The sequence below is a fragment of the Monodelphis domestica genome, chromosome 8, assembly GCF_027887165.1.
Source record: "Monodelphis domestica isolate mMonDom1 chromosome 8, mMonDom1.pri, whole genome shotgun sequence".
Taxonomy (NCBI): Eukaryota; Metazoa; Chordata; class Mammalia; order Didelphimorphia; family Didelphidae; genus Monodelphis; species Monodelphis domestica.
The window spans coordinates 128,078,901-128,104,203 of record NC_077234.1 but is presented as its reverse complement, the minus strand read 5'-3'; the positions used below and the strand labels follow the sequence as shown (position 1 = coordinate 128,104,203).

Sequence of the window (25,303 nt, the reverse complement as noted above, 5' to 3'; positions counted from 1 at the left end):
CCTGCTGCCTTGTGAAGTCACTTGCATCTAATTGTTGTATTCTGGTTCTTAAAGACTGGATTTCATCCCTAGATTTTTGGTCATCCTTTTACTTCTGGTTTAATTTTCTATGGAGGTCATCTTTCATCTTCTTTGCCTCCTCTTTCATCTCCTTTACCTCATTTTCAAGCTGATTAATTTTGACTCTCAAGATACTGTTTTCTGTTTCCAGATGACTTATTTTGCTTTTAAAGTTGTTTTCAGCTTTTCTAAATTGTGTTTTGAATTTTATTTTGAATTCTTCCAGAGTCTGTATACAATTCGCTGGGTTTTCGTTTTTTTTGCTTGGAGTTCCCTCATCCTTCTCTGTTACTTTTGCTCTTTGTTCATTGCCTGTATTGAAGCTGTTGATTGTAATTTCTTTTTTTCTTTTTCTGTTGGTTGCTCATATTTATCCCTTCTTTACTCCCTGATGTTGCCTGAGCTCTTGCTCCTCTCATTTTTTTTTTTGTGGTTTTGGGCTTTTCTTTCTGCCTTCACCCTTTGAGTTTTGTCACTAAATCTCTCAATACAGTCTGTGGTGTAGGGGTGTTGGAGCTTGAGCTTCCTTGCCCTCTGAAGACTTTTGATGGGATTAATTCCAACTGTGTTGGACTGGATGTATCCTGAGGTCAAAATCTTCTAAACGGGGGGACCAATATGGAGGGTCACCACTGCTGCAACTAGGCTGCCTTCTCTGTGCTCATTCTCTAATTCCTTCCCCTCCTCCTGTGTTCGATGCTCTGAGCCTGGCACAGCTTTGCCTGCAAGGTACTCCCTGCAGACCAGTGCCTTTGCTCGCTCAGAGGTTCCAACTGCTGCTGGAGGCTTAGAGCTCTAGGTGGGGGAGGAGTCCTGGGATGTTCCTTTTTCCTTCCCCTTATACCCCAGTGTTCTCAAATTCTAGCTTTTGGGGGGTGTACTTTTTAGGTAAAGTCCATTAGGAGGGTTCCTTGGCTCTGTCTTGTTGTTAGGTTTGATTTTCAGTCCCCTAGGAGAATTTAGCTTATAATTGGAAAGGAAGGGTTTTCTGAGGTCTGAAGTTTTGCTGCTTCTACAACTCCATCTTGACTCTGCCTCCCAATACTGATTTTTTAAAGTAGTTTTTAGTTGATTCTCTCCAGTTCTCTAAATATACTATCTTTTCATCTGCAGGGTGTTTTAAATATACCATCTTATCATCTGCAAAGAATGATAGTTTTGTTTCTTTATTGCCTGCTTTTATTCTTTCAATTTCTTCTCATCTTATTACAATAGCTAGCATTTTATAATATTGAATAATAGTGTTAATAATGGCATCAATTGCTTCATCTTTGATCTTATTGGAAAAACACTGACTCTCTTCATAATTTTCTTGCATTTACTCTCATTTATTTTCCCCTTTTCTTCTCCCTCTTTTATTTGATTTTGAATATCCATTTTAAAGTCTTCTAGGAATTCTTGGGGCTGTGCCCAGTTTACATTTTTCCTTTTAGCCTTTGTAGCTGTTTTAGAGATTAATGTCTTCTATGAGTTAGTGTCTTGATATTATCTGTCACCATAGTACATTTTTATGGCTAGTTGGCTTTTTTTTTTGGCTTATTCTTTTGCTCATTTTTATGACCTATTTTTTGGTGTTTAACTTCATGTTAAAGTTAGAATATAATTCCAGGGTGGAGGGAGCACCGTCCTAAGCTTTAGGGTTTTTGTGTGGCTAATTTCAGAGTTAGTTCTGAGGTACTGTTCATTTTTAGTGTTTCTAAGGTGGTATTGTAATAGGAAAAGGAAGAATGCAAAAGGACTTTGCATTGTGAACTTCCAAGTGATTGACAGGGACATGTGATGGAGAATCACATGGGAGCCTTGGTCATGATCTGGGTGAAGATTCCAAGGTTCCAAATGAAGAAAAACTCTCTCCTGAAGATGGTTTTGGAGATTGGGGGTTTTTCCATCTGTCTACCAGGTTTCTGGCCTTTGGGAATTACCAGTTTGAGTGAGAGGGATCCTGCTTGGACTGGCTGCTGGCAGCTGAAGAGAGGACTAAAGAACTACTTCTCTACTGGACCTTCTTTGAACATTTTCTTCTGAAGACTTTGGCACATATACTGGACTCCATTTGTATACTGGACTCCATTTGTGAGATTTCGTTTGGGTTAACAATGTATTCAGCATAGATAAGTTAGTTATTAAAATAGATTTATAGGAATTAGGTTTGGGGATTAATAATAATAATAATTTCCTTACCATTTTACCCTCTTTTCCTCTCAATGTTCCCCAAAATAAACCTGATTATTTATGTGTTTTGTTCTTGTTCTTTCCCCTAAGAAATCCACTTTAACAGTATGATTGAAAGAAAGGTAAGGATACTGCTCTCCTGGCCTCTGGTCTAGGAAGGGTTCTTCCTCCCTTTCAGTTGTAAGTCCAACTTTTTATTGGCCTTGAAACTGTGACCAAGTCTGTTGTTATTTGAAGCCTTAGCAGTGTTGCTCTTCTTTGACTTGGAACCATGACTAGGATCCCTGATTTCCTGTGGCCATAAGCACTAGTCTTCTTTTTCACCATGTTTATAGAAAATTCACCATTGTCCTTCAGCAAGGCCCAAAAAGGGCCCCTCATAATCTATTCTGACCAGTAGGCTGATCGAATCATTATTTCTATGCTGAGAGCCCTGGAAGCTATTGCTACCAGTTTTGTAAATCACTCTAAGGCTTGTTGCTGATATTGATGTCACATTTACTGAATTCTGGACTGACATATCTATCACAATGATGACCTTGTAAGTTGTCTTGGGCAGAAAAAATTTATCTTACCTAAACATTTTTTAACATTATTTTTATTTGGTCAATTTCAAACATCATTTCTTGGATACAAAAATAATTTTCTTTTCCTCCCTCCCCTCCCGCCACCCCTCCCAAAGCCGGTGCGCGATTCCACTTGGTATCACATGTGTTCTTGATCAGAACCCATTTCCATGTTATTGGTATTTTCAATAGGATGTTCATTTAGAGTCTACATCCCCAATCATATCCCTTTGGCCCCTTTAGTCAAGCAGTTGCCGTTCCTCGGTGTTTTTACTCCCACAGTTTTTCCACTGCATGTGGATAGTTTTTTTTTTCTCCTAGATCCCTGCAGAATGTTCAGGGACATTGCATTGACACTAATGGTGAAGTCCATTACATTCAGTTGTACCACAGTGTATCAGTCTCTGTGTACAATGTTCTCCTGCTTCTACTCCTTTCACTCTGCATCGATTCCTGGAGGTTGTTCCAGACCCCATGGAATTCTTCCACTTTATTATTCCTTTAGCACAATAGTATTCCATCACCAACATGTACCACAACTTGTTTAGCCATTCCCCAATTGAAGGGCATCCCCTCATTTTCCAGTTTTTTGCCACCACAAAGAGTGCAGCTATGAGTATTCTTGTACATGTCTTTTTCCTTATTATCTCTTTGGGGTACAAACTGTAAAAAATAAATTTAGTTTCTCTACTTAAAGTATTATAATTTTAGAGATTTATTAAAGATTACTAGAATTAAGAAATAAAGAAATACAAAATAAGAAAGCATGTGCAACCTACTTGCTACATCTTGCCTGCTATACGCATGTCCTTAGAAGTGGAAACATAGAGAGAGCCCAAGTAGGTGGTACAGTCAGTTTAAATACAAATTTTGTTCTCAGCCCTGGTGGCGATTTTTGTGATATTATAGGCAATTCTGGGAACTGCCAAGGACTTCTGGGGATTGAAGTCTGGGGTTCAAATCTCCATTTTTACAAAACCCAGCAGTACTATGGCTGGGTCAAGAGATATTACTTCAACCGTTTGACGGCTTTGTCACTCCAGAATTCAATTTGAGATGTAATTTTAATGTTTTTTGGAGGGGAATGCTGGGAGAGTTTTAGCTAATTGCTTCTCTTCTTGCCTCTCCCAATGTAAAACAAACAAGCAAACTTTTCTAGCATTGTTTTTAACCAGTACATCACTTGATGTCCCAATTAAAGTAACAGTCAAGAGTAATGGTCTCAACCTGTCTGGTACTTAGGCAGGGATACATTTCATTATACTAACTAAGCAATGGAAAAATGCTCATACTACCCTCCTAAATTATTACTCATTAATTAAAATGTGATTCTTTTTTTTTCTTACCATGAGGCAGAAGAAAAAGAAAAATACCAAAAAGACATCCAGGATTCTGTGCTTGACATTATACTAGTCAACATTTTTGTTACCAACTTGGAAAAGTATAGTTGATATCTTTTTAAGTGTACAGAAGACACCAAGTTGGGAGAAATTGCTCACACATTGTATTACAGGGTAAAAATCCAAAGATATCACTATAGGCTAAATTTTTAGGTTGAATCTAACAAATTAATGAAATTTGAGACAGGTATATGGAAAATTCCATAACTGATTTAAAAAGAATGATGGCTAGATAGGAAATAATTTTAAATTTAAGGTTAGAGTTTTGGTTGATTGAGCTTATGAAGAGTCTCATGATGGTTCTCAAAAAAGTTAATGCAATTTTAGGTTACACAAAATGCTACAGTGAAACTAGGGCAGGAGTTTTTAACCTCAGGGCCACATACTTGTTTTATTTATATATATATATATATATATATATAATTATATTAAAACTATCTATGTTATTTATATATACTTGAATAAAATTAGTTTCCATTGTAATGCTGTTTATTTTATTCATTTGTAAGCATCTCTCTGAGAAAGATAGGGTTCACTAGAATGCAGAAAAGGATCCTTGATAAACAAAAATTAAGACTCCTTCGTCTAGGACTGACAAGTTATTAACCCTGCTGTATTTTTGCTCTATTCATTTATCTTGAATATTATGTCCAGTTCTCAGCACTTCATTTTAGAATGGACATTTATGAGCTTTAGAATTTCCAGAAGAGGGCGATAAGAATGTGAAAGGGACTTAGAGATCATGACTTAATAAAACACAATTAAAGATATCTTTTATCAAACTTAATGAACCAGTATTTAGAAACCAGAAAGCAGAAGTTTGTAGTCAATAGAATGCTGGTCTTGCTATTTACTAGCTATGTAAATTTGGGCAAGTCACTTAAAATCTCTGTTTCAGTTTCTTAATCTGTAAAAATGGGATAATAGTAGCATTGATCTTATAGAGTTGTTAGGAAAAGTAAATGAAATAAGCTGCATAAATCATTTTGCAAAACATTACAAAGCAAATGATACTTCACTCTCCTTCTTCTTCCTCCTTCTGTCCTTCTGAAGGTTTGTTATAGGAAAAGTGATAACATTCCTCCTTTTAGCTCCAGAAGGCAGAATAGGACTTGGTAGTTGAAGTTACAGAGAGTCAAATGGAAGCTTCATTTAAAGAGAAATTTCCTAACAATAAGAACCACAAATGTGTGCTAAGTTACTTCTCCAATAATGACTTCCCACTCACTGAAATTCTTGGAACAAAGGCAAGAAGATGACTTCTTAAAGATGATGAATTCATGTTAAATATTCAGGTCCTGGCTAGATGGCCTCTGAGATCTTTTTTTATTTTCAGATTCCATTATTGTTGCCTGTTTTCCAAATACCAAGATCCATAAATCTTGGTGCCCACAGTTAGGGGCAAGTATTCTTTCTTTTTCCTTTATTGACATTTACAATTTAAAAACAACACAAAACTCAACACTTTAAGTTCCTACTTTAGTAGGTTGGGCTATAGCCTGTAGCTTAATCAACATATAATATATTAGAGAGATTTCTCTTCAATGATGTTTAACCTCAGAACTTCCAGGTTAAAATGGCCCCAGAGTAGAAGCAAGGCTCTTCATATTCTTTCCACTGACTAATATAAAGTGCCTCAAAAGGACAAAAACAAAGTCAGATGAGTTAAGGGGCTCCATTGTAGGGCGCAGCATTGAAGGTAGGCAAAGTTTGGGCAATTCCATGCTAAAAGGGGACAAAATTACTCCCACCAAAGCATGAGCTCATCACCTCTCCCCCACTCCACCTACAACAGCAAAGTCAGAGTGAGCACGGGGTAACATTTTGGTTCTAATGGGGCTGGCTGAGGACACTACAGACTAAACTCTAAGAGCAGTGAAACTTGGGACTCTGGGAGGCTAAGGAATGTGGAGCTTGGGCACAGAGATAGGGCAGGGATACATATAGCAGACCCTGGCTCAGAGACTCAAAAAATAACCTGAGTGAAAAAACCTCACTGGAGCTCAATACAAAGATCATCCCCTTTCCTCACTCAGACTTCTGTTGTGAAAAAACAAAGCAATGGCCACCCTCAACTAAGAACTACAATCGACAACTACCAAAATGAAAAGAAGAAAAAAAAAACATTTCACTCTACATAATTTTTATGCACAAAAACTCCAGACTACAGAGGAGAAAGCAAAACATGACAAACAAGTAAACACATAAAAATCTTCCCAAAGAAATGGAAATTGGTTACAAACTCTTGCAGAACTCAGATTTGAGATTATGAACTAAATTGGAAAGATAGAAGAAACTTGGCAAGAAAAGTGGGAAATAGTTCAAAAGGAAAATAACAGTTTAAAAGACAGAAACTCCCACTTGGAAAAGGAAGCCCAGAAATCAAATGAAATGATAAGCAAATTGGAGACCAGAATTAAACAGCTGAAAGCCATGAAAAGCAGGATAGACCAAACCAAAAAGGAAAATCAAAAGATCATAGCTGAAAACCAGTCTTTAAAGACCAGAATTGGGCAAGAAGAAGCTAATAATCTCAAAAGACAGCAAGAATTGATAAATCGAAGTCAAAAGAATGACAAAATAGAAGATACATGAAATATCTCATTGAGGAGATTATTGACCTCAAAAACTGATCTACAAGACAACCAAAGAATCAAAGGTCTACCTGAAAATCCTAGAAAAAAAGCAGTAACCTTGACATAATTCTACAAGAAATTATCCAAGAAAACTGTCATGATGTTCTTCAACAAGAAAGATAGATATTGATAGAATCCATAGATCACCCTCTATATCAAACTCTCAAAAGACAACCCTTAGGAATGTTATTATCAAATTCAAGAGCTTTCAAGCTAAGAAGAAAATATTGCAAGAAGCCAGGAAGAGACAATTCAGATATCAAGGAACAACAATCAGGATTACACAAGCAATTATTGCAGCCTCCACACTAAAGGACCACAAGGCTTGGAATATGATATTCAGAAAGGAAAGAGAATTTTGGTCTACAAACAAGGATTATCTAGCCATCAAAATTGACTATATACATCCAAGGGAAAGTATAGTCATTTAACAAAATAGAAGATTTCTAATTATTTGTAAAGAAAAGACCAACACTAAATGAAAAATTTGATGTCCAAATACAAAAGTCAAGAGAAACATGAGAAGGTAAATAAGAGAGAGAAAAATATTTTTTCTATTTTTAAGAGCTTCAAAAAGGTCAAATTGTTTATATTCCTATATGGAAAAAAGTTATTTGTAACTCTCAAAAATTGTATTCACTATTATAGTAGTTAGAAGCATTATTCACAGGTAGAAGTTGGGGTACTAATGGTTTAAGATGATGTACAAAAATGAAAAGAGGGGAATAGAAGAGGGCAACAAGAGAAACTTGAAGGAATAAGAAAAATAGGATAATCTATGCCACATAAAGAGGCCCATCAATGGGGGAGGGGACGAATAGTGTTATAAGGAGAGGAAGAGACTGTTAATAGGTAATATTTAAACCCCACTCTCAATGGAATTAATTCTGAGGTGGAAGAGCATCTAGATCCATTGCAGTATCAAAATCTATCTTACCCTACAGGAAAGTTGAGAAGGAAAAACTAACAAGGAAAGAGTGGCAAGTAGTACATTAAGGAAGCAAAAGAGAGGAGGGAGGGAATTTAGTTGACCATAAAGAAAAATAAGAGGGGAATAAGAAGGGATAGGTGGAAAGGGAAGTAAAACAAGGGTGGGGATTAGGGGGACTGATTAAAATCAAAGCACTGGCATAGAAGGAAATAGTCAAAGAAGAACAAGCCAGACTAAGAGAGGAAACCAAAATGATGGGGAATACACAGGTAGTAATCATATCTCTGAATGTGAATGGGAAGAACTCATCCACAAAACAGAAGAAAATAGAGTGTATTAGATACCAAAATTCCATCATATGTTGTCTATAAGAAACACAAATGAGGCAAGTAGACACACACAGGGTAAAGGTAAATGGCTGAGGCAAAATCCTTTGGGCTTCAACTGAGGAAAAGAAGGCAGGAGTTGCAATTATTATATCTGACAAATCTAAAGTAAAAATAGATATGATTAAAAGAGATAGGGAAGGTAATTGCATCCTGATAAAAGGTAACATAGAGAATGAGGAAATATCAATACTCAACATGTATGCACCAAATGGTATAGCATTCAACTTTTTAAAGGTGAAAATATTGGAGGTTAAGGAAGAAATAGATAGAAAAAACTATACTAGTGGGAGACCTGAACCTGCCTATATCAGATCTAGATAAATCAAACCAAAAACTTAATGAGAAAGAAGTAAGAGATGTGAATGAAATCTTTGAACAATTGGAGTTAATAGATATATGGAGAAAAATAAATACGGTCAAAAAGGAGTCAGCAGCACATGGTACATTCACAAAGATTGACCACATACTAGGGCATAAAACCATGGCAAACAAATGTAAAAAAGCAGAAATAATTAATGCAACTTTTTCAGATCATAATGTAATAATAATACTAATAATAATTAGCAATGGTAAATGGAGAGGTAAACCAAAAATCAATTAGAAATTAAATAATATTATTCTTTAAATTGGTTAAAGAAAAACTCATAGAAGAAATTAATAATTTCATTGAAGAGAATGATATTGCTGAGACATCATATTAAAGTCTATGGGATGCAGCCAAAGTAGTACTCAGGGGAAATCTATATCCTTGAGTACATATATTAATAAATTACAGAGAGTTAGAGGTCAATGAATTGTACATGCAAAGCAAATTAAAAATCCCCAGATAAAAACTAAATTAGAAATGCTAAAAATTACAGTAGAATTTAATAAAATTAAAAGTGAAAAGCATTAAATTAATAAATAAGTCTAGAAGCTGAAAATTTGATAAAACAAATAAACCTCCAACAAATGTCTGTTTACTCAGATTTATAAGGATTTAAATCAATTGAACAAAAAAATCAATCCATTCCCCAGTTAATAAATGGGCAAGGGACATGAATAGGAATTTTCAAATAAAGAAATAAAAACTATCAATAAGCTCATGAAAAAGTGCTCTAAATCTTTTATAATCAGAGAAATTCAAATCAAAACAACTCTGAAGTATCACCTCACACCTAGCAGATTGGCTAACATGACAGCAACGGAAAGTAATATATGTTCAAGGGGATGTGGCAAAGTTGGGACATTAATCCACTGCTGGTGGAGTTGTGAATTGATCCAAACATTCTGATTGAAAATTTGGAACTATGCCCCAAGAGATTTAAAAGACTGTCTGCCCTTTGATCCAGCCTTACCACTGCTGGGTTTATACCCCAAAGAGATAATAAGGAAAACCATCTGTACTAGAATATTTATAGCCTTGCTCTTTGTGGTGGCAAAAAGCTGGAAAATGAGGGGATGGCCTTTGATTGGGGGATGATTGAATAAATTGTGGTATCTGTTGGTGATGGAATAATATTTTGATGAAAGAATTAATGAACTGGAGTAATCTGGAATGACCTCCAGGAACTGATGCAGAGTGAAAGGAGGAGAACAAGGACAACTTTATATACAGAGACAGATACATGGTTGCACAATCAACTGTAATTAATTTCTCTACTAGCAGCAGTGAGATGATCCTGGACAATTCTGAGGGACCTATGACAAAGAACACTGTCCTCATCCAGAGAAACACCTGTGGGAGTAGGAACACAGAAGAAAAACAACTGCTTGATCATATGGTTCGATGAGTATATGATTGGGGATGTAGATTCTAAATGATCACCCTAGAGCAAATATTAATAATATGGAAATAGGTCTTGATCAATGACACATGAAAAACCCAGTGCAATTGCTATTTGGCTACAGGATGGGGTGGAAGGAGGGTAGAGAAAAAACATGAATAATATAACCATAGAAAAATATTTTAAACTAATTAAATAAAACTTTTTAATTAAAAAAGAAATCGATATTTAATTTCTTTTTAAATATTTCTCAAATGTTTTGCTTCTGAAGTGTCCTAGAAACTGACTTCCACTCTACCTTTTAATAGCCAGAAACATATCTTTTCATTATAATATTGCTAGTGTCAGAAAGGGGGTTGACTGAGTTACTCAGCCAAATCACCACACCTCACTTAAATTGTGTTAAGATGTTAATCTCTGATACATTTATCCAGTGAGAACACATCTCAGCCACTTAGGACTTCTTTACCTATATGGTGAAAACACATTTCAGTGGTTGTCCAAGTTTGACAGGAAGCCTGTTTGGATTGACTGAGAGACTTGGTCACCCTCTCTGGGACCTGTAGGAAACCTCTTGATCTAATAGGATTCAAGGATTTATGTCTTTGGCAGTTGAAGAAGGAAAAAGAAAAGTCTTCCAGCTAATTCTTAGAGAAGGAATCTCTTGTGGGGTAAGAAGCAAAACCCAAGGCTTCAGCCTTGGTTTTAGTCTCTGTCCTCTCTCCTTGGCTGGACTGGCATCATAAATTCTGAAAAATTGAGAAGGTTTATATTTTTCCATTGGCATCCTATCAGTGTCTGTAGCCAAAGACACTTGATGATTTAAGGGTCTCCAAAGAGCCTAGGAGAAAAATTATATCATATCTTAGGGAAATAGCTTAAGAACTATAGAGAAGCTTTCTTCCAGGAGCTTTGAGATTACTTTTTGTCATATGTGCTCTCTAAACTAGATTTTACTTTCCTTTATACTCTGTATATATTGATATGAGGGTGTGATTCAAACTTGTCAGAGGGATGCTTTTGTACCAAATATTTTTATTATACAACCATAATAAATTCTTACAGCTCATTTTGCTTGGTTAACTAATTGATAATCAATTTAGGAAGAACCCGTAGTCTGCGATTATTATGGCAGTGGGTAGAACTACAGAATTATAAAGATATCTCATAATCTCTCATAAGTACCCCGAGAGCCCTACGGGTCAAACTGTAGGCCTGATTCATCAGGGCTGTTACAAATGCAGAGTTTTGGTGGTGATCAATTGTGTCTGATTCTTGTTGACTTCATTTGTTTATTTTTTAAATTTTTGGTGAAGAAATTAGTGTTTTGGCATTTCCTTCTCCAGTTCATTTTACAGATGAGGAACTGAGGTAAAATTTCTCAGGGTCACAGGACTAATAAGTATTGTCTGAGTCCAGGTTTTAAGTCAGAAAGATGAGCCTTCCTGACTTTAGTCCCAGTACTCCATTCACTGTGCCATGTAACTACTCATTTAAATTGAGATAGTAACTCTTAAATTATGTACTATGATTGGAACAGAAAAGTATTAAACAAAAATGAGAAAATTAATCTGTAATATTTTCATTCTTTAATTATTTTAATTATTAATTATTCAAATGTTAAATGGGATATTATATGAAAATAGAGGAAAATTAAATGAATTCATGTTGAGACATACTCTACTTCCTTAATACAGGTATCATTTCATGACTGTTAATTGAAGGAAATGCAATATACAAAAACTCATTCAGTATATCAATAATGAATATAGTTTCTAGTCTAAAGCTTAATGATCGACCATGTCATATGTTAGTTATTACAACTCAGTTCTCACCTGGAACAGATATGTGTGTGTGCGTGTGCGTATGCATTTTCGTGTGTTTTGCTTTGGAGATCTTGTAGACTTCTACTATCCTGGACTAGAACCTGGGGACACTACTTTGCTCTGAATTCCTAGTTTATAATATTCAGAGTCACTGGAGATAAAACTAATTTTCAGAAGGCAGATGTCTTGAGCCAAAGTGAAATTGGCCAGAATTCCAGATCCTCTAAATGGTCTTCAAGCAAAATAACAAAGCTATTCTGTGAAGTGCAGGACATGTACAGATCAAAATTCAAATTCATTCCAAATTAAATGGGGCTGATTATATATATATATATATATATATATATACATATATATATATATATACACACACACACATATATGTATATGCCTAATTTTCCTAATTTTGCCTAATTTTCTTTCAATATGATTTAACATTTATGTTTTCCTCTTTGATAGCATGGTTTGCTCTAACATACTATAAAAAGGTTTCTCCATAATTAGTTCAAATTTGAATTATCCCCAAATAATGTTTATTTACAGGCATACCTTGGAGATATTGCCAGTTCAATTCCAAACCACCGCAATATAGGACATATTGAAATAAAGTGAGTTATGTGAATTTTTTGGTTTCCTGTATGTTATGCATATACTATATTTGGTCTTCTATGTATACAATAGTATTATGTCTAAAAATATATATATACTTACTTTAATTAAAAATACTTAATTGCTAAAAGAAATTCCAATATCTAAGCCTTCAGTGTGTTATAATCTTTTTACTGGTGGAGGGTCTTGCCTCAGTGTTGATGTTTGCTGACTGATCAGGGTGGTACTTGCTTAAATTTGGGATGACTGTGGCTGTTTCTTAAAATAAGAGAACAATGAAATTGCTACATCAATTGGCTCTTCCTTTCACTTGAACACTGAGAGGCTATTGCAATGTTATTAAGTGGTCTAATTTAAATATTGTTTTGTTTTAGGGAATAGGGAGGCTCAAGGAGAGGGAGAGAGAAAGGAAGCTGGTCAGAGGAGCAATCAGAATATACACCTTCGATTTCATTTCTGTTCGTTTTTGGGCAGAGTTTGAAGTTCCCCAATACAGTTACAAAAGCAACATTAGAGATCATTTATCAGAGATCATTTTGATTAAATAATGGTTAATAAGTTTGGAATATTATGAGAATGAGCAAAATGATAAAAAAAGAGACACAATATGAACACATACTGATTGAAAACTGGCACTGATTTTCTCCAATCCGTGTTACCACAAACCTTCAATTTGTTTTTAAAAAATGCAGTATATGCAAAACAAAGCAAAGTGAAGCATACTAATCATGAGACATACCTGTATATTAATAGGTTAATCAATGTAAAAGTGAAAATTAAATCTCAAATATAAAAATATTATATTTTAGGAGATTTATTAATGATCATTAGAAATCAAAGAATAAAGAGGATACAAAATAAAGACAACATGCTCATGACTGATTAGCCATTTCAAAATTCCCACTCACCACCTCCATGCTCCCTAACAGGGCCAAAAAGAGGCAGGATCCTTCACGTCCTTGCCTAATGTTCCCTGTCTACAGGAAGTACGTAACAACAGCAAATCAGTGTGCTCCTGGGAAATGTAGTTCTTTTTTTGGGGTAACCGATTTTCAATTATACACCATCAATGGGAATCCCTGCGCATTTATAGTTTGTACCAGTAAGATATTTTGGTCATATTAAGTGGTACACAAAATCATTTCAATTTATGGGCCTTCTTAAGCACAATAATATTGGAAGTAAACAAATTTTGGAGTTGGACAGGACCTTAGAGATCATTTAGTCTACCTCTTAACTTTACAGATGATGGAAATTAAATACAGAAGGAAGAATGGACTTAATGATGGTTACAGAGGTAGTTGGTGACTGAACTATGAATAGCATTTAGGTCTTCTGACTCCTTGAACTCATTTCAGTGCATTATCTTATGTCTGGGTTTATTCATTCATTCATCTGTCCATTCATTCATTCATTTATTTATTTTTCATTCATTCATTCATTCATTCATCATTTAAGACAGGAATATGTTTTTTTCAAATGGACTGCATTTAAGAAAATAATAAAAAATAACAGAATGCCCAAACAAATGTTTTACCACTTTTATTTGATAGTTGATACAAAAGCATTTAAAAATTTTATTCTATTTACTTTTAGTAAAAAATTGAAGATAAGAGTCCACTAAATTGTATTTTGGCCTCAAATGGAGTAAAATATGTATAGGAATTTTGGCTTACCTTGTAAAATGACACATTCAAAGAAAAATCACTTTCTGATTAAGCATAACAATACGATCATCTTAACCTTATTGATAATTGTTATAATGTACAATACTCAAAATGACTTTTTCTCTGATATTTCAATGACAATGGAATTACGATTTCCACCTTATGCTGGTAGGAGGGAAATCCATTTATACAATCTCATACTATGCATTTTCCCCAAATTCTGACTTAATTTCTACATAAAGGAGTTGCATTATATGTCCTAAACTTTTCTCTAGGTCTTTTTATATTTTATGGACAATAGTGCCGAAGTTTATAGTATGGTAACCTATTTTTTTCCCTCTCTCATGATTAACAATTTCCTTTTCCAGTCATATACTTCTTTTCCCTATCATACATTTTCTAGATGAAATTTTATGTATAAAACTATCATTTAAAAAACATACTACAATATTCCCACTATTTGTCTCTCTGTTACTGTTTGGATCAAATACAACTGATTTATCTGAAACTGTGTCATTTAACAATTTTTCAGCCATCTAGCATCACCAGGTGAACATATGTGTTTAAAATATAGGTTTTTGTGTCAAAGGGCAATTTGGATCTTTTAGTTGAGATGCAGGGTGGAAGGATCCTGGTTTGAATGCTTCCTTTTATATTTACTAGTTCTGTGACTATGGACAAGTCAAATTCTCTGAGCTTCAATTCCCTTGCCATAAAAGGAAAATACTATTAATATAGTGATTTCAATGCGAATATGGGAACAGGACTGGATGCCTAAAATTATATTGGAAAATTGGATTAAGATTTAGGAAAATAGAAGAGGCTTTTGTAAGGCTCAAATGGGGTATTAAATGAAAAGTGCTTTGCAAACTTTAAAAATATAAACTATCATTATTTTTAAAGCATAGTGAAAGTTCTTCAATTCCTCCTAGCTCACTCCTTCTCTTCTGTTCCCAGACATCCAGCTCACTCTCTGTCTACCATGCATATCCTAAAAAGAGATTCTAATGGACCAGGTCAATTTTCAGGTTGTTATAGTCCAGGTAATAGAAATTCATCAAGTTGATTTTCTCTATATGAATGGTTAGGATAGTCTCTTTTGAGAAATTATGGATGTAATTGAAGAAGTCTTGTGAAGTGCTGGGATTTGATGCTTTTAGCAGCAGAGTGTCATCTATAAACAGCAACATCTATGTGACTACCCCTTATATAAGGAATGCTCTTCTATTTGGAGTCTTCAAAGGTAGTAAAAATCATTTTTGGCAAACTTGAATGCTCTATTTTATGACTTTCTTGATGCTAAGAAGGGACATTGGTTACATTTATCAAAGAATCTTGTATGATTTTAATGGTTGCATTTGAGGCTTCTTTTGGAATAGGGTCTTTAAGGCTACCTTTTTCTATTGAGACTTTTTTTTTTTGAAGCAGGGGAATGAGTAATTAACAAAAAATAACCACAGTGAGATCTTTTATTCTTTCTATTATTCTGCCAAATGTATGCCTAAAAGATAAAGTCTTATGTATGAGCCCTTATCATATTTTCATCAAGAATATCCTTGACATATTTATAGATTATTCTCATAAAGATTTTATAAAGATGAGAAAGAAGGCATATGAACCTTTGTACTCTAAATCCATTGCCTTATGGCTATGTAAAAGGGATCTTGGGGGTCTAAAAATCTATACTGCTATAGTGTAAGTTCTGCCAAGATGAAAAGGCTTCAAATATGATCCAGATAACAGAGTGTCTGCTGTTCAAGTACCAATCTTCCTAATTGGAATTGCTCATGACTTACTCATTAGTTTGGCCAGTAAGATGATAAACTCTTGACTACTTGAAGTTTAAGAAATAAAGAAAACATTTTAAAAGTCCTTTTGTCTCAGAAGGCTCCCTTTCCTATTTTCATAGTGAAGTGATGGAAAACAGAGAAAGTAGAGTTTAACAAGAATGTCAATTTTAGATTACATATAAACAATAAATTAACCTTTGGTTCCTTAAATACAAGATCTTTGTCCAATCACCAGTGAATTGACATTTAAAGGAACAGAAATATGTATATTTTGAGCTTCTATAAGTAAATGGAAACAAAAAATGAAGTTGAAGCAAAATAGAAGAATTCCTCATAGTTCCCTATTTAAGAGAAGTAAACAAAGGTGTTGGTTTTTTCATATGCCTAAAGACAATAAAGAAGCATTTCATGAAATAGTTGGTCATTCCATTTTTCAGTACTCATGATGACTATAATAAAAATATACCATAAAAATTAGTGAAGCTTATGGCCCAACACTCCTTATACAGGATGAAGTTAGAGAAATTGTAGAAATTAATTTAACTATCCAAAATATTTTACCATATACAGTAGTTTTCAGCAACTTCAATGAGAATATGGACCCATCTATGGATGCCTTAAATTACATTGGATAACAGAAATCAAACTTAGGAATCAAAAGAAGTCAAAGAGAATTTGGACGTCACATATCTATATATTAGAAATGCTTCACTGAAAGAGAATCAGATAATCCTTCCCTCATATGACCTTCTATCTACTTGACATATTTCTACTTGCCAACATGTCAGTTCAGAAATAGATAGGTGTCTCAGTGGATAGAGTGCAGGACCCCAAGCCAGGACTTGACTTTAAATCTGGTTTCAGACAATTATTAGGTGTCTTATTTCAAGCACAACACTTTACCACTGTTTCAGTTTCAAAAAATGAAAAAATCTGGTTGATAATATCACCTGTCTCTCAGGTTTGTTTTGAGAAGTAAGTGAAACATTAGCAAAGCATTTAGCACATTGTCTGACATGTAATAGGGACTTAAATCTTCCTTCCTTCCTTGTTCCCTTCCATGCTTCCTTCTTTCTTTCTTTCCTTCCTTTCTTTGTTCCTTGTTTCCTTGCTTCCTTGCTTCCTTGCTTCTTTGCTTGCTTGCTTGCTTGCTTCCTTCCTTCCTTCTTCCTTCCTTCCTTCCTTCCTTCCTTCCTTCCTTCCTTCCTTCCTTCCTTCCTTCCTTCCTTCCTTCCTTCCTTCCTTCCTTCCTTCCTTCCTTCCTTCCTTCCTTCCTTCCTTCCTTCCTTCCTTCCTTCCTTCCTTCCTTCCTTCCTTCCTTCCTTCCTTCCTTCCTTCTTTCCTATAATTTAGCTCAACCCCTTCATTTTATACATAAGGAAACTTAAGACTCGGAGAGAAGAAATCATAGTATCTCAGACATAGAAGGTACCTTCAAAGCCATTTAATTCAGCTAGTTCCTGAATAGAAATTTCCATTGTAGTTATATTGAATGTTTGATAGTTCAGCCCTTAATTGAAGAACTCTTGTGAGGTTGGCCTGCTGTCTTCTAAGACAAGTCATTCTATTTTTGCGTAGAACTGGGTGTTAAGAATCCCCCTCCCCTTATACCAATCCTAACTTTTTTTTCTTTGCATCTTTAAAAGAATTCTTCTTAAAATAGCCCTTACCTTCCTTCTTAGAATTAATACTGTATATTGTTTTCATGCCAGAAGAAGAGTGGTAAGGGCAAGTTACTGGGGGATTTTCCTAGGGTCACACAGCTAGAAAATGTCTGAGTCCAGATTTGAGCACAGAATTACCTGTCTCTAGGCCTGCTTCTTAATACACTTTGCTACCTAGCTGCCCCCCAACACTTTGCTACTTTGCTATTTTGTTCTACCCATAGGGCCCAAGTAGAACAAAATTAATCCCTCTTCCATTTGCCATATCTCTTCCAAAGTCAGCTAGATGGGATAATTAACAGAACTCTGAGAACAAAATCAGGAAGATCTGAGTTCATATCTGGGCGTACACATTTACTAACTACTTGACTCTGGGCAGGCCACTTAACCTCTGTCTTCCTGCTTCCTAAGCTGTAAAATGGCGTTGCTGTGAGGATCAAATTGTAGATATATTATAAATATTAGTCTCCTTCCTTCTTTCCATGTGAGAGTTCTTCAGATTCTCTTGAAGTAGCAATCAAGGTACCTTTAAATCTTCTCTTCCCCAGGCTAAACATCCCTGCTATTTTCATTTGATCCTTGTATAACATGAATTCTAGGAAATACATGATCTTCATTGTTCTTCTGTGAATGCTTTCCACCTTACCAGCAACTTCCTAAAATTTCCTGAGTCGTTACTCAGAACTAACCGTAGTACTGCTGATATGGTTCAACAGAGAGAGAGAGAGAGAGAGAGAGAGAGAGAGAGTGTGTGTGTGTGTGTGTGTGTGTGTGTGTGTGTGTGTACACACACAGTTATATAGATAGATAAGATTTAGAGTTTTGTATAGATGAATCTATTAACTTTCATCTTAAATAGCTTTGGCCCAGCTTGTGAACCTGTTAACATCTTTTTTATCCTTGTGTGTGTCACCTAATGTGCTCAAGTTTATGTCTTCAGTAAACTTGCTATGGTAAGGGTGCCATCTTTGGCTTTTTTCAGACCATTCAGATTTTAATCTAGATTTATTGCTACCATATTATGGTTGAGATATGCCCAGTATAAAAGCAGAAAAAGAAACCTTTATTTTTGGAGAACAATAAAGCAGTATTTAGCAGTGTTGAATTTTTCTTGTTCATTTTTAAAGCCCTTAATATCATTAGAAGAAAAACAAAACAATTAAGTATCTTCATTTTTTGCCTCTAAATTTTTCCAATTACTTCCCAACTCACAATGGCTATCTTTTTTTAAGGCACTGCAATAGACAGAAAGTAGACAGCCACCATTTCAAGATGATAAATGACATTCAGGATTTGGTAAGGAACCACTTGACAACAACTGCGGACAAGGAAAGGTAGAAATATAGGTCAATCATCATTTCCTTTGTTTCTTACCAAAAATGACTTAACACTTGATAGTAGTCTTTATCTTTTCAAGCCACAAAAGGCCTATAGTTGATTTATTTCATTTTTATATTCCATAAAATGTTATGGATGTTTTCCATTGAACTCCAACTGACTTTTCAGAAAGATTGATGACTAGATGGATATATTAAAGTACTTTCAAACTTCCACTTTGCCAAATATTTGTTCCTTTTATTAAGTTTTGATAACCATGATTGACTGTGGAGCAGATAAAACTCAGAAAAAAGTAGTAAAAACATAGCTTACTGTTTTGTGATATTCAGCTAATGTTGGTGATCCTTCATTGAATCATCTATTGACTCAGCTTAAGCAAACATTTATTTCTAGCTTTGTACAGATGCCATTTAGTTAGCTTCTACTTCATGGTTTGCATATATTTTCAGATGAACAGAATTTCCAATATGAACATTGGCTACATTGTTTAAAAGACTGCACACAAAAGTTAAAAAAAAAACGATGCAACATACTTTAGTGGGAAACAAAGGTATTAGATTTGTAGTTAAAAGACCTTGGTTTTTAATCTTAGTTCTGCAACTGATATGATGGCATACATCAAATTACTTCCTGTCTCTTGGCTTCAGTTTCATTCTCTATAAAATAAAGGACTTGACATATATGCTGTCCAGCTATATTGAATATTATTGATTTTTTATTTGTATTTTTCCCAGATTACATGTAAATATGCTTTTAGTAATAATTTTCTGATATTGAATAATATTGTTAAATTTTCCCACTTCCTTTTTAAAAATTCTTTGTTACAAAGAATAACTTTCTGGATACAAGGGGGGTATATATTAAGAGATGAAGTTGATATAAAAACAAAAAGAAATCATTTTTTAAAAAATACTTCTAATTAGGAATTAGACTCCATAACTCAGAACCTTATAGCCCTAAATGACAGGATAAATTACACTCAGCACCTTTTTTCCTGCAATTTCAGTTTTTATTGTCATCATCTTTCTGTGTTAGGCATTTGATGTCATATTTAGTGTCGATAGCTAGGGATCAGAGTCACTTGATCCTCCTTGCTTGCTACAGTGTGCGCAAACCAAAATTGATGAGAGCAGGGAGTTCACAATCACAATAATGAACTTTTATTTCATACTTGATGTCAAGAAGTAGAATGCATTTTTGAAAATGCTAGAATATATTTATAGATACAAATTTTGACTGTCATGAATTCATGTCTACTCTGTATAAAGTACTGGACTTAGTGCTTATGAGAAATAAAATAAAAAAATAATGCATATTCTGATCCATAAGGAACCCCTAAGCATTATAGCAGGGAAGAAAACAAAACACAAATAGTACAAAGCAGAGGATGATAAAGGTATAAAAGAGATACAAATAAAGTGTTAGGACTAAGTAGGGAAGGATCTCTTCAAATGAAAACATCAAGGAAAGCAATCTGGAAGAAGTATTCTTAGTTGCTTTTTGCAGATTGTTTCACATTGAAACAAGAAAAGATAGGGGATAGATTAGGGCATTTTAGGAAAAGTTAATAGTATGTGTTAAAAATAATAGAGAAGGGAACTCTAGAGAAGGAAGTTAGAGTCAGATTATTGAAGGTCTTTAATGCCACACTTCAGGTACTTGAAATTTATAAGGTAGGCAATAATAAGCAATTGAAGTGTTCCAAACAGAGAAATGATGTAATCAGACCTGAAAGATTAATATGAAAGTCTTTTGAAGATGGAAATGCTGGAGATAGAAAAGACCAGTTAGGAAGTTATTGCAATGACCCACCTAGAAGATAATAAAAGCCTGAAATGGGGTAATGACATAAGAATGATATAGAAACGATATAGGAGTGATATTGTAGAATTTAAAATTGTTATAGCATATATTCCCCAAATAACAGATGGTCAAAGGATATGATCAAGCAATTTTCAGATAAAAAATTTAAAAACTATCAATAATCAGATAAAAATGTTCTAAATCACTCTATTTTGCCTAAAGCACTCTTGATTAGAGGAGTGCAAATTTAAACTCTCCTGAGGTACACTCTTAAATCTATCAGATTGGCCAATATCAGTAAAGGAAAGTGTAAGTGTTGGAGGGATTGTGGCAAAATTTGAACACTAATGCAATGTTCGTGGAGTTATGAAGTGGTCCAACCATTTTCACTATGTAGGGCATTTTTGAATTATATCCAAAGGGACATGCCCCTAATGGGTCCATCTTCCAAAGAGATCATAAGAAAAAGGGATATGACCTACTTGTACAAAAATATTTTAGGACCTCCTTTTGTTTTGGCAAAGAATTGGAAATTCAGAGAATATCTATCAGTTGGGGAATGCCTAAACAAAATGTGGTACATTTTGATAATGGCATACTATTGCGTTATAAAAAATTATAAACAAGACAATTTTATAGAAAAGTATAAAGATCTATAGGAAATGATGATGCACGAAATAAGCAGAACCAGGAGAACGTTGTACACAGTAACAGCAATACTTTATGATGAATCAATTGCGAAAACTTGACTACTCCCAGCAATGTGATGATTTGGGGGCAATTCTGAAGGACATACAATGGGGAATAGCATTCATATCCAAAGGAAGAACTATTGGAGTTGGATGGATTAGGATCAAAGCATACTATCTTACCTAGCAGTGTATTTATAGTTTTATTTGGGGGTTTTGGTTTTGTAAGAGGGTGATCTTACAACAATGGTCAATATGGAAATGTATGCCCCAGATGAGATTGCTTACCATCTCCAAGTAGGGGAGAAGTGGAAGATGGTTTGGACATCATAATATTGGAAAACATGTTGAAAATTATTGTCATATATAATTGGGAAAATAAAATATCTTCAAATTTTAAAAAAAGAAGCAACATGACAGAGTCACTGGTGATTCCATTTTTTGAAGCACAAATGATTTGGTGAATGATAATGCCACTGCCAAGAAATATGGAAGTAACTAGAAAGGCAAAGGCTATAGTGAAAGATAATTGTTCAATTTTGGTCATAAAAGTTTGTCAGTCTTTTATTTATGAAGAGAAGGTAAACTTGGTTTTGTGACTTTTTTCCTTCTGGTTCTGTTGCCTATTTGACTGTTTCAAGAAAACTCCCCTTTCTTGTGATTTCATTCACTAACAATAAATGTCTTAATAAGGCTCTGTCCTGGGCCCTTTTCTCCCTATATATTATTTCATTTGATGATCTCATCCATTCCCATGAATTTGGTTATTATCTCTATGCTGATGATTCTTAAATCTGCTTGCCTTTCCCTAAGCTCTCTGATGAATATGCCTTACATTTCTGAGTACCTATTGGAATCTTGAACTAGGGAGCTTGTACCTAGTTTCAACATGTTCAAAACTGAGCTGATTATCTTTCCTCTCAAATCCTCCTCTTTTACTTTCCTGTTACTGTTGAGAATACTACTCTTATCCCAAGTCACCCAGGCTTGCAACCCACTCCCAAATCCTTACTCACACTTCACTCTCTGGTCACACCCAATCCATTATCAAACTGTCAATTTTACTTTTTTAACAGCTCTTTTGTGTCCTTCCTTTCTGCCAATAGTGTTGCCATCCTGAGAATGCCTTCATTATTTCACATCTGGAATACTGAAGTAGCCTGCTGGTTGGTTGGCATAGCTCTATGTCATCCTCCATTCATTAAACTCTAGTGACTCTCTATAACCTCCAAGCTTAAATATAAAATCCTCTGTTTGGCATTCAAAGCCCTTTATAATGCCACCTCTTCTGCTTCCTTTTCAGTCCTCTCACACCTTACCCTACCTTCCACATGTACAATATGTGGTCCTTCCCTCGTTGTTTCTCAAACAAGAAACAAAAACTCTACTCTGGGCATTTTCCCTGATTATGCTCAGACCTAGAATGCCCTTCTTCCTTATCTCTGCCTCTTGTGTTCTCTGGCTTCCTTAAAATTAATCCTTAACTAAAATCTCACCTTCTACAAGATATTCCCTGACCTCCATGTCTCATGTCTTCTGTCTATCAATTATTTTCAACTTATCTTTTATAAAGCTTATCTGTATATAGTTGATTGCATGGTGTTTTTACCATTAGATTGTGAATTTCTTTAGAGCAAGAGACTGTCCTTTTGACATTCTTTGTATTCTCAGAGCTTAGCACAATGCCTGGCCCATAGTAGGCACTTAAATGTTTATGGATTCATCTATCCTAGGCAAACATGTTAAATGGGAAATGAATTGAATCCAAACATAAACAGAAGAATAACTTAGATTGCCTTTGGGCAAATTAAAAGTTCCGTTTATGACTTCCAACATTTTCCTGAAACAGATTCCCATAAGTTTAAAATCCACATTTACCAATAGTATTGTATGGCTTGAATTATAAAATACTACAGCTTTCTAGGAATTAAAAATGAATGCCATTCAAAGGACATTCAAGGGAGAGATTAATGGCAACAGGCTGTACCACATAACAAAGATCCAGAAAGAAAAGAAATTGTTCCTTCATCTCTCTACTTTCATATGAACAATGATAACTTGGTTATAAGGCTTCTAATGGAGATGAACTTCCAGAATATACTTGAAAATTCCTTCTAGATTCTATGATTATGGTTAGTAGAAGGAATTTTCAGAAATGAAGTTTGTCTGGTTTTGATTGATAAATAGTAAAATTTGCAATATCTCAGGGTAAAATATATGTACTTTAAAACCATAGGTATGAATAAAGTAATTTTTGCCTGTAATTTTATTTTCTCTATTTTCAATTTCTATTTTCCTTAGTTCCTTGCCTGTCCTTGTCCTTTTCTTCCTTTCCTCCAATAAGCTTTCCACTCCCTCCAATGTCTCAGTACATTTGCTTTCTGGTTTCCTAAATTTTGCATATATGAGTTCTTTTAAAATTATTTTCATTATAATTTATACAAATGCTATGAACTGTTTATGAACTGTATTACTTCTTACATTTTATAATATTTCAGATGTTTTAATACATTATATATATTTTACACTCAACCTCTCTCTCCCCATCTCCTGCTTCCTGCCTCCCAAGAAAACAAAAACACTAAAATATATTTATTGTAAACAATAACTGAAAGAAGATGTTCCTTTCATTCTGTTGAATCGTCAGTCTAGCATAGTGCTTCGCACATAGAAAACAAGTAAGGAATGCCTGTTGACTTTTCCCAGGCTAGTCACAGAACTTTTTCACAATGAAGGGTAGGTATCTTAACCTTCTCTTCAGTCTGGTTGGAAATTCAGCTTACAAATCTTCTAAAGGTATTAAAAAGAATTGTATGAATTGTGTGTAATTGGTATAAGGAAAATGTTAAGCTATGCATGGCCAGCCCATGACGTTAGGATACATGTGATGTCTCAAGAATTTTCCATGCAGTCCTTGAAACAAATGTGAAGAAAAAACAATTTGCTATTGCAAATAGTATCAAAGTTGATATTTGAAGCATTATTAGGACTTTTAAGAAAGAACTGGAAGTCCTCTGAGAAGGTAAGAGATGCAGGAGGGCATCCAACTAACCAACAGGCAAAAGGAGAGGTTGAAAGGTGGTATTTTACAACATATTCCTTATTGCCTTAGATTTATTAGGGCCTTTGGCTAATGATACTACTGAATACCAGCATCTACCATTTGGATTAACTAACTCTGTGTTATGTGCATTCATTTATAATTTGAATGGACTTCTAGTTGTCTTATGGATACTTTTGTGGAAAAGATAAATGATCTTCTCTTCCTCCCCTTCCTCTTACTAGATTCTGCAGCTTTATGAGTTCCTATGGCCAAAAAAAAAAAAAGTCTAGGTGGTTCATGTTCATGGAATTGAATTGGTGATGTGTCTTTTCCCACTTGGCTAGGCTGGTATCCATCTCTGAGTCTGCATTCAGTTTGATTTCCAGTTTATTAAGATAGCCTAGCTTCACTCCTCTCTGCTGTTGCCTGGAACACCCAAGGTCACCATCACAATACTGCAAGTGACCCTGGGAGTCCAAAACCAATATAGAACTTGTATGTGAAAAAATTCTGAAAATCTGGGCCCTTCTCTAAATTGGGTGAAGCTTTGAGTTGCAGTGCAAGAAATTAATGAGTCCTGGAGTAGAAGTGTAAATTGCAAGAACATGTAAATTGCTGTAATGTAAATATAAGGTTTTACTAGTAAAGCACATAAGGTTGGCATTATAACTCTCACACATTTTGACAGAAGACTCTCTGTTTGAAGCTGCTAGGTTGGAGACTTTTGGAAAGTGGTTTAGAATCTGTTATATGGAACATTTTAACACCAAAAGGGGCTTAAAGAATAGAGTTTTATAGATCTCTTTTCTAGTACTTATTTCTCTTAGTCAATGATTGCCTTTCCCACTGCAAGAACAAGATGAAATATTCAAATGATAGAATGGGAAAAGGAATTTTGATTTTTTTTAATTTGAAAGCATTTTTTAAATGAATGCCTTTTGTGTTTATATCACC

The 25,303-nt window shown here is 34.7% G+C and overlaps 1 protein-coding gene across 18 annotated transcripts in view; it reads left to right on the top strand.

Moving 5' to 3' along the window:
- The window catches only part of KLF12 (KLF transcription factor 12), a 564,503-nt gene that overhangs the window by 220,549 nt on the left and 318,651 nt on the right, over nucleotides 1–25,303 (top strand). For 6 of the 18 annotated variants that reach the window (XM_056807726.1, XM_056807725.1, XM_056807730.1 and 3 more), the window contains 2 exons: nucleotides 12,290–12,354; nucleotides 18,709–18,772. The exons of 8 other annotated variants lie outside the window; for them this stretch is intronic. In XM_056807726.1, the coding sequence (XP_056663704.1) occupies nucleotides 12,290–12,354; nucleotides 18,709–18,772 (129 nt within the window). Of the gene's footprint in view, nucleotides 1–12,289; nucleotides 12,355–18,708; nucleotides 18,811–25,303 lie in introns of all 18 variants that reach the window. 4 more of the 18 variants (XM_056807734.1, XM_056807733.1, XM_056807738.1 and 1 more) reach the window with 3 other exon arrangements.